Source organism: Thalassophryne amazonica, chromosome 20 (assembly GCF_902500255.1).
Source record: "Thalassophryne amazonica chromosome 20, fThaAma1.1, whole genome shotgun sequence".
Classification (NCBI taxonomy): domain Eukaryota; kingdom Metazoa; phylum Chordata; class Actinopteri; order Batrachoidiformes; family Batrachoididae; genus Thalassophryne; species Thalassophryne amazonica.
This window is the reverse complement of record NC_047122.1, coordinates 29,383,101-29,395,539: the sequence shown is the minus strand read 5'-3', so window position 1 is coordinate 29,395,539 and position 12,439 is coordinate 29,383,101. Positions and strand designations below refer to the sequence as shown.

Sequence of the window (12,439 nt, the reverse complement as noted above, 5' to 3'; positions counted from 1 at the left end):
GATTGTATAGTCAAGAAGACTTGAGGCTGTAATTGCTGCCAAAAGTGGATCAACAAAGTATTGAGCAAACGGTGTGAATACTTATGTACGTGTGATTTCTTAGTTTTTTTATTATTATTTATTTTATTTATTTATTTATTTATTGTTTTAATAAATAAAAAAAAACACTTTTTTCATGTTGTCATTATTTTGAGGGGGAAAAATTTTATTTACTCCATTTTGGAATAAGGCTGTAACATAACAAAATGTGGAAAAAGTGCAGCAATGTGAATACTTTCTGGATATACCGTGTGCAATCAAGTAGTAAACTCAAGTTCATGACAGCAGAATGACTGCACGTAACTCTTATGAGTCTGGACCTCTGATTTTGTTTATTCTTACAAGAAAACTGGTGAATGCAGGAAGTTCTCTAAAATCAAACAAATCTGTTGGCACAAATGATTTGTGCTCTTAGCTTTGGGATATTTTCTGTGGAAAAGGCTTTTATTATGTAGAAATCTGAAACGTTTGTTTCCTTTTACAGACAAAAAAAATTTTTTTTTCTTGCTGTATTTTAAACATAGCTGTGTCTTCGCAGGGATATCGGAAAGCAGTCGAAGAAATGCAGATAACATAAAGGGCCTGAAGAGGAAAAAGGTTGTTGCAGAGAATCAGCTAAAGAAGATTCCTAAATCTCCAGTGAAAAAGCCCCTGCAGTTAAAGACAACAGAAACTGCGCTCCAGAGAGAATCGCTTAAGGAAGCCACACCCTTGTGCTCTTCCTCCTCCAATAGCTCTTCAAGATCGTCAAGTGAGAAAGGAGACCTGCAACATGACCAACCAGTCTCAGCATCTCCCAATGAAGGGGCATCTTCTGCTGAGTGTGAGAAGCTGCAGCAGTTAGAAACATCTCTGAGGCCACCGTCTGTCAAGCCCACTGATGGGGAAGAGGAGACTGTGAGTACTTCCAGAGAGTCTCAGTCTAAAGATCTTAAGAAAGAGGACTTCAGCTTTGAGAGGTCTACTTTCCACTCCACTGCTCCTCTTGAGGTACTCCTTAAGGCCATGGAACCTGATTTCAGTACACTGGCTGAGAGGAAAAACCTGCAAATCACAGCCATCGGAAAATCAGCTACCATCCTTAATACTCAATCCAACAATGACGTAACAATGTCAGCTGTCAGTGCTGGTCTGCAGAGTCACCCATCCCACATGCAGACCTATTATATTGACAAACAAGGTAACTTTATTGGCATTGCTGCACCTCTACAAGGAAATATGCAGGTTACTACCCAAGGTTCTTCTCTGCAATCATCCAAGCATGCTGCCCCAAATTTTATGGCTATGGTTTCAAACCCAGAAAAGTCTAACTTGCACATTTTTAATGCAGGACCACCCACTGTCACTCATGCTCCTGTTCCCTCCGGCTCACATGCTTTGCCACAAAGCCAACCACCAGTAGTGCACACATGCCAGTCCCTCTCAGCAAGTGTTCCCAGCACTATTCAAGTCCCAGTTACACCCGGCAGCAGTCAAATTCAGATGACGAGTGTTATGAACTTCAGTGCTGAACAGGTGTCTAAGGACCAGAAGCCGAAGAAGCCGGGAAAGTATGTTTGCGAATACTGCAACCGGGCATGTGCGAAACCCAGCGTGTTGCTCAAACACATCAGGTCTCACACAGGAGAAAGGCCATACCCCTGCATTACTTGTGGTTTCTCATTCAAAACCAAGAGTAACTTGTACAAACACAAAAAATCTCATGCTCATGCTATAAAACTGGGTCTCATTGCACGCTCAGAATCTGGAGGTGGCTCACTGTCTCAAGAATCTGACAAAACCGTTGGAACACATTCAGAGGCAGAGGAGAGTGGGGACAGTGACGAGGACGGTAGCACCGCAGACATAGACCCTGAATCATCACAGAGCAGTGTGGCAGCTTTGTCTGAAAATAGTTTACAGAGTACATATGTTCCCCAAGCAGGTCATGGGGAAGGGGAGTCTTCAGCTGTGTTTGAGTCCATCAACCAAACTTCTGCTCCAAGGAGTCATGAGCCTAAAGTTACAGCTGCACTTCCAAAAGTTGTTGTATACCCAGTTAATGTCTCCCCTTTGAGGGCGGACAGTCCAAGAGTTACAGGAGCAGCACCCGAGCAAACTGCTGCACAACGGCAACGAGAGCTCCAGATCGCCAACATAAGATCCAGTGTAGCAGTCCTGTCATCTCTGAAAGAGGTGGATGGTACAAATCCCTTACTAGATACTGTTAGTGAAGATGAAGACCAACATTGCAAATCGCCACTGTTGGGTGGGCATGCTCAGCTTCAAAGGCAACAGGCAACAGAGTTTTCTCAACAGCAACAGGCCAAGTGCCTACTCAGTCCGCGCAGTTTGGGAAGTACAGACTCTGGCTACTTCTCACGCTCAGAGAGTGCTGACCAGGCAATGAGTCCACCGAGTCCGTTTGTAAAGATAACTCCACCTGTAGACACTGACATTTTGAAAAATATTCCTTCAAATGTTGCTCCTGTGGTTGCCACAGTTATGCAAGTAGCACCTGAGCAAAAGACACAGGCTGCAGAAGGAAAAATGCGTCCGCCACTAGAGGCAAAAGCACTGTCTCTGGAAGAGCGAATTTCAAAGTTGATATCTGATAATGAGGCGGTGGTTGACAACAAGCAGTTGGATAGTGTGAAGCCAAGGCGGACGTCTCTCTCAAGGAGAGGAAGCATAGACTCTCCTAAATCATACATATTCAAAGATTCGTTTCAGTTTGACCTTAAACCAATAGGAAGAAGGTCGAGTTCCAGCTCAGACATACCCAAGTCCCCATTCACTCCCACTGACAAATCAAAGCCAGTATTTCTTCTCTCTGTACCATCGCAATACCCACCAATGGACTGTTTGCCAATAACGAGGAGTAACTCAATGCCAACTACACCTGGACACTCAGCTCTTCCCCTTAATGTTGCCCCTGTCCCCCACCCTTTGCGAATTTGTCAGTCATTTGATGAAAAAATTGGCTCAATGAATGACGACGTGTTTTCGTCAATCTCACCAACCCCAAATCCTACAATACATTCTCGTACCTTAGTGAGACAAGCAGCAGTGGAAGACTTCCCAGCAAATGAAGGATGTATTGTCCCTTCTGTCCATTCCATGGATGAGAGTTATTATAGCACAAACAATTCTACAGTAATGGTTCAAAGAAGTAGATCTTTTGAAAACAGTCAGGACAGAACCAAAAAGCTTCAACAAAATAAAGGCACAATGTATGAGTGTGAAACCTGTCGCAACCGGTACAGAAAGTTGGAGAACTTCGAAACACACAAGAAATTCTACTGCTCTGAGCTTCATGGACCTAAAAATAAGTCCATCTCTGTTAAGGAACATGAACAAGATGTCTTTCACACCAGTATTCAACAGCAAATAATCCTTAGGTCAACTGGCAGCTCGGGTATATTTGATCAACAGACATCAATTAGGAAAAGAAGAAAAATGAAGAGTGTGGGAGATGAGGATGATCAGTCTCCCACTGACAGTAATCCACCTTGCTCCGTCAGTTTTGATTCCTGCCTGCCACCGGCAGCTCTGGCAAATCGGACATTTTCTCAACATGCCGTCATAGTAGACACGCAACCCAAAAACAGCCAAACAAAACTACCTCAGATTCAGCTTGTAGCAAGAGGTATCAATACTTCAGATTCCAGATTATCGCCGATACGGGAGACTCAGATCAGCACCTCAACTAAAGTAGAAATTCAGCGGCAAGGCAGTGGTACTTCTGTCATTCGACACACCAACTCTTTAAGTCGACCAAATTCATTTGACACAGAATCAACTGACAGAGCATCTCCTGCCGATGGCTTTGAAAAGGATCCTGAAAACAAGATGAAAACTGTAACATGCATTCCAGGTGATTGCTACAGTGAAAAAGGATCTAAAATACAGACTAGTGATTATGGGAAACATGGACTGGAACGAGGTTCTGATGGCACAGCAGGAGTTGGTGAAAATTCTACTCATGTTCACCAGTCTCGTCTAGTTCGCCAAAACAACATCCAGGTTCCAGAAATTCTGGTTACAGAGGAGCCCGACAGAGAACAGGAAACACAGAATTTCGAGTCAGTAGAGAAGCCTGCAGATCAGTTCAGCTGGCCTCAAAGAAGTGAGAGTTTGTCCAAATTGCCAGCAGAGAAACTTCCACCTAAAAAAAAGAGAATTCGTCTAGCTCAAATGGACCAGTCCTCGGGTGAATCTAGTTTTGAGTCTAGCCTTTCGCGAAGTCTCAGCAGGGACAGTAGCCTTTCTCGTTGCTCTAGTATTTCAGCCTCACTGGATAGAGATGAACCGTCCAGGTCAGAGAGTCCTGCTAGGAGCGAGTGTGTTAATAAAATTACAGAGCCTCAAGGTTTGCCTACAGTCTTTAACACACTTGGTGTGCCTGGATTAATGAGGCGTGCAGCATCTGAACAAATCACTTGTACTAAACCCTCTGTAGAGATTTCATGCGACTACCGTAGTAAATCCTTTGATTGTGGCAATGTCTCACCCAGCAGATCTCTGTCCCCAATTGGCCAGCCAAAAAGTTTGCAGATCTCCCAGGTGCCGCTCATTGAAAGGAGGCGGGGACCACTTGTTCGACAGATGTCATTAAAAATAGGCCCAGAGAGTCAGCAACCGGTTAGGAAAACGATCACACCTCTAGAGAAACCTCACATTGCAAATGTTAGTACTCTAATTCAGAATAGAGCTCAGTTGATTCATATTGCCAATAACCGCACCATGGCTCAGCCTTTTATACTGCATCCTGGAGAGCCGCCTTTACAAAAGAATGAGCAAATGGTGCAAAGCATTAATCTGGGGAGCTCAATTCAGCAACCTCAAATCCAAGGCCTTCCACACCCTTGGCATCAAGCGGCGAGGGTTCAGATATGCCAAAAGACACATCAACCTCTGAGTCATATCTTACTTTGTCACAAGAATGTCCAGAACAACTCAACTGACTCTGAAGAGCAGACATGCTTTGTGCCCAAATACCAAATGCAGTGTCCAGCTCTACGAGCAAGCCAAACATTTTCATTCTCGTGCACACAAGGAAAGCAGATAGCCTTGCCAGTTTTAACAATACCTGTCGCCAATCAAATTCTGAGTATATCAAAATCTTCAGACGTCGCCCAAAATGTGTATGTTGCACAATCGAATCAAAAGACTTCTGAAATCAAGACACAAAATGTTTTGCCTAGTGACCAGCAAAGGGATCCATTCAGTCAAACCCAAGCAGGTGCTCTATCATTGCCACAGATCCTGATAACTCATGAGCAGGTGCACCATGTGTCATCTTTGTCCAACAGAAGTAGCCTTTCATCCCCCCAGAGTGCAGATGATCACAGCCAAGGTGTACAAACTGTAACAATGGACAGAACTAATGCTCACACGGCCGGCGCCCCTAATCATACTGGAGAAAGACCACCTTCTCTTGGGTCTTTACATTGCACACAGAAACTGACATCAGTGACTTTATGCCCACAGCAGGAACCTACTGCTTCTAGTAAACGAATGCTGTCACCTGCCAACAGCCTGGATATCTATATGGAAAAGCACCAAAAACGAGCAAAGGATGAGCACGGTGTGGCATGTCTTACTGATGGCAGGTCAGTGAACTATCTTAACTCCAAGGTGTCAGAGGTGACACGACAGAGGAAGCTGACACTGGTTCGGCAGGTTTGTACAACTGAACTGGTGGACAGCCCCATCGAAACTGAGGCCCCACCTCTGCCCCAGGATAAAACAGATGTTGGAGAAAATGACACTGAAGCTACTGATGATTGTAAACCCATGTCCCCTGACAGTACAGGTTTAGAAAAAGATGCAAGTACTGTTGTTCCAGATGCCAGCTCTCCACTGAATACTGTTCTTAGTAGCCAAGGAACTTCTATGTCAACCAATAATCCTTTGAAGCTTCAAGAAAAACCTCAGGAGCAGAGATGGACTCCTGCCAGATGTCCTATAAGGCCCTCCAGCTTCCATGCTACTCAGTTCAAACTGACCACATCCGTTTCTGTTGTCAACACAAAGGACAGTCATCGACTGTCTTTCCCCAGCTTGAAGACTGCCACCACTTTTACGTGGTGTTTCCTGATGAAGAGAAAACCTCTTCATGTTCCACAGACTGACCTGAAGGTTTCGGCTTATGCTGCATGGACACTCAGTCCCAGTAACCCAAATCCACTCAGGCTGCCCACCAAGGTGGTCATGTCTCTGTTCGACTCCAAGCAAATCTCCAAGAAAATACACTACACCTCAGCCATAAAAACAAGTGGAAAATCTGATATCTTGTCCTACACAGGCAAGCTCAAAGACGTCATGGCCAGGGTAAGAACTTATATTTGTAACATTTACAAAATAAGATGCATGTTTGTCGTACTACTTAAAATAATCCAATGATTTAATCATTTATTCACCTTGCAGGTTCCTATAACCAAAACGTCTGTAACGGTGGACAAAGGAAGTAAAGTACTACCTGAAAGTCAGACCAGCAATGACTCAGAAAAGGACTTATCAACCAAAACAGAACCAAGACGGGTCAAAATATTTGACGGCGGGTATGTGTCAGAATAATTAGCTTTGAGACTTCATTCACTGTCCATTAAAATGTGCTGGTCTTACCTGCTTGTGTGTGTGATGCTTCAATTGACAATTTCACAGATACAAATCTAATGAGGAGTATGTATACGTGCGTGGGCGAGGGCGAGGAAAGTACATCTGTGAGGAATGTGGGATCCGCTGTAAGAAACCCAGCATGCTGCGCAAACACATCCGCACCCACTCTGATGTCCGGCCATACCACTGTGTCCATTGCAACTTCTCCTTCAAGACAAAAGGTTAGACATCAGACGCCTTCACTGTTTTGGTAATGTCCCCTACCTGACAGCCATTGTTGGGTTATGCTTCTTCAATTTTTTTTTTTCAATTTATTTTGATTTATATAGCACTAAATCACAACAGAGTTGCCTCAAGATGCTTCACACAAGTAAGGTCTAACCTTACTAACCCCCAGACCTGCAGTGGTAAGGAAAAACTCCCTCTGAGGAAGAAACCTCAAGCAGACCAGACTCAAAGGGGTGACCCTCTGCTTGGGCCATGCTACAGACACAAATTACAGAACAACTCACAAAATGAATATACAGGAAATGCTGTTGGTGCACAGGACAGGAGGGTGTCCAGCACAAATACCACACCCATCTCTGAATGGAGCTGCACCTTGAGCTTCTTATTTTAGATCATCTCTTCTTTTGGTACTTCCACATGTACATTTACAAACTATGCTGAAGAAGTATTGCTGAGATCCTTGTGCTACATTTCACTGGGCTCCACTTAGAAATCTCTCTGTGAATGACTACCAAGAAGAAGCACACAAACCTTAAAACTTTGCAGACCCTAACTTTACACATAAACATAGTTTTAACCACAATTTGGCACTGTCCATTAAAAAAATCCCAATTTTACTTCTCCCATTTAGGAGTTATGGAATAAAAACCATTTCTCCATCTCAAAGTGAGACCTTGTGATTCACCATTCTTTATTGAACTTGGCTTCCCACGCGACACCACAGAACACTACTTGGTGTCAGAGCAACCCACATTCATTTAAAAATGCCTTTATCAGTTACTCAGCCTTTACGTTCAGCCTCCCAAAGATGGTATTCTCTTACATAAAGTCATCCTGTGCTTTTGTTCGAGGTCTACCCACTCATAAAACCTCACTGTGTTGCTCCTTGCAGGAAATCTGACAAAGCACATGAAGTCCAAGGCCCACAGTAAGAAATGCATGGAGATGGGGGTACCTGAGGGTCTCATCGAGGACCAGGATGCAGAAGACTCTGGTACGGTGCTTCACCGCTCATCCTCAACACAAATAACAAAACATGTTGTTTTTATGCCCCGAAGCTCATAAATTCACCACATATATCTGGAGAAATATACACTAGTTAACTGCATTTCTTCTTGTTTCAGATAACGTGGTAATCCTTTAAATAGTTCCATTAGTGACAATAGATATAAAATGCAGATTATCCCTGCTGTGCTCCGTGGCTCTGCTGATCAGTTGTCTTGCTGTGGTCTAATTAGTAATTCTAAATGCAGCTTCTTCCTCTGTCAACTCAGCGTGCATGTGGGTGGCATGCACAGCATTTAGAAAGAGGAAATTGCTGCGTCTAATTTTAGAATTAAAAAAATAGCTGCCTGATAGCATTCTATGGTAGCAGGCACAAAGAGCATATTTGTTTTTCCTCCTCTGCCTGCGATAGAGCTCAAGGGCATACGGTGGTCAAGCCTGTGCACCACGACTGCTGCAGCACGTGCGCACACACACAGAATAATCACTGGATTGTATTCCTCTGTGGTTACCGTAGTTTTCTCACAGTGTGAGAGAAACTTACATGCTAATAGATTGTTAATGAATGAAAGTGCTTTAAATGCTACCTAAGGGCTCATTTTTTTTAACAGTGAAGATCGTGTTGTGCAGAATACTAAAACAAACCTTCTGCTTGCTTATGCTCACCTGCAGGAGACCGCAGTCAGGTCAGCAGTGCAGACCATCCAGATTCAGACGGCGATGACTCTGAGGGTCCTGATGATGAGGAGAATGATGACAATGAGGAGGAAGAGGAGGACAGCCAGGCAGAGTCAGGCCTGTCTACCACCCCCTCTGTCTCTGCCAGCCCGCAGCATATCCCCTCCAAAGAAGCCGACGTCCCTCCGAGTGCCCTGCTGGCTCAGATGTCAATCAGCTCAGCTCCTTTCTCCATGTCCCAACCTCCAGGTCCTGAACCCCACAGATCAGACTCTGAGTCAGTCCCCATGATGAGCCCCGTGGCCCTCTCCGTATCTCTCATTGGCTCTTGCTCCCACTCAACGGCTCTCCCCCACTCTCCTCCCCCAGTTGTCACCACATCAGACTCCTACACGTCAGACACAGAGTCGGTCCACATGATGAGCCCGGTGTCACCCTGCAGGCAGATGTCCATCGACTACTCCGACTTTGATGTGCCCCCGAGTCCCCCGGTGCCAGGCAAAGGCCCAAAGCTCAGCCAGGTGAGATCCATGTCTTACAGTTGTCTCTCTTCACCGCTTTCTAGTCTGTCCTTCTCACATGTCCTCACTTTAAATCCTGCATGTGAAGCACCTCCATAAAGCTCTTTTAAATAGTCTGTTTAATGAAACCAAATAAATTACACTAAAGATTTATTTTTCCCTGTCACAGGAAGCTTCCGTCACACCTCTGACTGTTCCAACCTGTGAATCCGGCATACCAGTGGACCGTGGCACTCAGACTTCCTCCTATGCTTCCCAAGGTCACATGCACTTTCCCCCACAGAGACTATCTCAAGTGCAAGGAACAGACTCCCAGACGCACCTGTTCAGTCACCTGCCTCTGCACTCCCAGCAGCCTTCTCGCTCTGCTTACAGCATGGTCCCAGTCGGTGGCATCCAGTTGGTACCTGCTGGACTGGCAGCTTACTCCACCTTTGTCCCAATCCAGGCTGGCCCAGTCCAGTTAACCATCCCAGCAGTGAGTGTGATTCACAGAAATACAAGCCCACTACCAGCTCCAAACACTCCACCCCATCCAGAGAGTTTGCAAACCCACCCCCTTGTGGTCCAGGAACCAATCAGTAGCGTTGTGCCCTGCTTCCCCCTTGGGCAAGTCACTGGCCTACAAGCTCAAACTCTACAACCAGTGGGTGTGGAGACACTGAATCTCATGGGGCTGACTAACACAGGTCTAACATCCACTCAACTGCTTCCTCAGCAAGGGCTGACCCTCAATGCAACCTTGGGCCTGCAGGTTTTGGCTGCCAATCCGACCTCCCAAGCAAGCACCGGCCCCCAAACGCATGTCCCGGGCCTGCAGATAGTCAACATTGCTCTGCCTGCCATCATTCCTTCTCTCAGCCCGCTCTCCACCCTCAGTCCTCTTGCGGCGTCCTCAGAGAGGCAGAGCAGCCTCGATGGAGCACAGCAACCTCAAAGTGAACACGGGCCAGGTCCTTCGAGGAGCTGCATGACTGCTTCACCACCTGCTCCTCTGAAGGTCAGCAGCTCTCCAGAACCGAGACCAGAGACTGCACAGGTGGTAGAGAAGGAAAGTGACAAAACCCCACAGCAGCATCCATCACCAGCTCCTGAGAGTCGAGCAGACCAGGCTAAGGAGTCACCGTTTGAGGGCGCTGGTGTTCCTGCACCAACCACAGCGTCACCAGTGTCATCATGGCAGAAAGTAATTGATGACAATAATGAGATATCCAGTGACGATGAAGACAGACTCGTCATTGCCACCTGAAGACCCCACGAGGAAAGCTCTTATTTGCTGTCTTTTTGTAATTCTTGTCACTTTCTAAGACTGAAAACACTTCAGGGTTTTTTTTTGTTTTTGTTTTTTTGGAAACCACCTGTCAAAGCACAGATGCTGACATTCACTTTGTATGTGCAATCATATAATTGTAATAATGACCAATCATTTTATTCTTACATTTTGTCAGCTCCAGACAGTTTTTTTGTACATGTTGTATAGAACATTGTGCCTTTATGGAGTTTCTTGTTTATGAATCTGTACATAATTCCTTATAAATTCAGTAGTTGCTCGTGTTTATTTGAAAAAAATAAAAATAAAATAGAAGTTACAACAAACAATGGAGGATATCAGTTTTATTTTGGAGAATCTGTCATTCGTAAATTTATGGAAAAATAAATGTTGTAATGGTATATGTATGTACATTTTTATGGAATTCGGGGCAATGTTTCTGTGTACAGATGTTTGGCTATTTATTATAATCCATTGAGTGCCCATTAAGACTCACAAGTCCATAGGTATGTGCATTATTGTAGCTTTACATTGCTGTATCAATATTCTTAACTGTATCAGTAAATTTGTTTACTAAAATGAAAGCAGTGGTGTATTTTCTTCTTTACACTAAAGAAACGGCCTACACAAAGACGAGAGTATGAGTTGATTGAATCAAAGATAAAATACACTAAAACAAACAAATTGTAAATGCAGTCAGTTAAACTGTAACTGGAGACATCAGGAGAAACTGTTGCTGCTTCAGCTGGATGCAAAATACTTTCTGTGGGGTTGTGTGGACTTTATCACTGTCGTAGGTGAGTTTTAGACATAGCTGCTGTCAAACAGTTGGGAAGTTTCTGACTTAATGAATTCATTTGTAGAAATGTGCCCCCCCCACTGTGTAATTTGCTCAATGATCTTTATACCATTCCCCCTGCAGCTAAATCCTTTCCAGTGGCTTGTAAATAGGTAGCAGCGTGTTAGACTTTTAAAACTATTTTTCATCTGCATCAGACGCTCAACTTGTGAAACTATAAACAGATTAAAGGTTTACTTGATTTAGCACATTTTTCTGATGAAAACAAACATAACCACACCTGCTCCTAATCCATCATCAATACAGCATTCACTGACCATCCAGCAGGTGGCAGACGTATTTAGGATATTACTGAAATGAGTTAAAGTTCTCCAAATGTGGCAGTACCTACAGATTTTGTGGCAGCTCAAAATGATAGCCCATGTGTTGCATATCAAGAACGTGCCGGTGCTGTGCTTGGTCGCATCCACAACACCACTGAACTGCGCACACGTCACGGAGGCTGCTGATCTGCGCTCTTTACTGTGGGGTGGAAAGGAGCGCATCCACCTCTGCCAGCTGCGGACTGACTCTGGATCCACTTCAGCTGCTCGGATTTATTCCCGAATGTTGCTCCTGGTGTGGAAACGAGGATGAAAATTTAAGATAAAACGAATGAGTGACGTTTTTTTTTTTTGTTTGTTTGTTTTAGGGGGTCAAAGCTGTGATCTTTTTTGGGACAGCAGACCAGTTATAATGATAATAGGGGAGGCCGGGGCTGTTTGGAACAGTGTTCAAAGCTGCAGCCATGCTGGTATTTTGATTTCACTTTACACGTTATGAGGATCAGTTCACAAAAATATTCTTTGGAGTATTCCACACTAAAACAAATTATTTGCTCAGTTTAAAAACAAAACAAAACCCTAAAATAGCAATTTGCATGTTTTTTAAAGAAATTCTAACTCAGCCACTGAGTACACACAAGACACTTATAGTAAGACAAACCCAGGTTTAGCAACGCATTTAATTAAGTGGTTTTGTAAACTTAATTTGCTTTGTCCTCTACACTGTTAATTAATTTTAACCAATTTAATTTAAAGGTTTTGGTGTTATTAGTTAGTCAAGTTATTTAATTTAAGTTTTTCTAGCTTCTTTAGTTTGCCTCCATTCCACTCAGTAATGTTCATGCAAAATATTACCTTAATTTTCTCTCGCTCGCTCTCTCTCTCTCACACACACACACACACACACTCTCTCTCTCTCTCACACTCTCACTCACACACACACACACACTCTCTCTCTCTCTCACACACACAC

At 44.2% G+C, this 12,439-nt stretch overlaps 1 protein-coding gene across 2 annotated transcripts in view; it reads left to right on the top strand.

The window, feature by feature from the left end:
- Nucleotides 1–10,918, top strand: part of hivep1 (HIVEP zinc finger 1) — a 147,423-nt gene extending 136,505 nt beyond the window's left edge. The window contains exons 4-9 of one of the 2 annotated variants that reach the window (XM_034161101.1): nucleotides 578–6,354; nucleotides 6,451–6,584; nucleotides 6,688–6,863; nucleotides 7,763–7,864; nucleotides 8,548–9,074; nucleotides 9,244–10,918. In XM_034161101.1, the coding sequence (XP_034016992.1) occupies nucleotides 578–6,354; nucleotides 6,451–6,584; nucleotides 6,688–6,863; nucleotides 7,763–7,864; nucleotides 8,548–9,074; nucleotides 9,244–10,323 (7,796 nt within the window). In that variant the 3' untranslated portion in view covers nucleotides 10,324–10,918. The remainder of the gene's footprint in view (nucleotides 1–577; nucleotides 6,355–6,450; nucleotides 6,585–6,687; nucleotides 6,864–7,762; nucleotides 7,865–8,547; nucleotides 9,075–9,243) is intronic. The other variant, XM_034161102.1, reaches the window with a different exon arrangement.
- The last annotated feature ends 1,521 nt before the right edge of the window (nucleotides 10,919–12,439 follow it).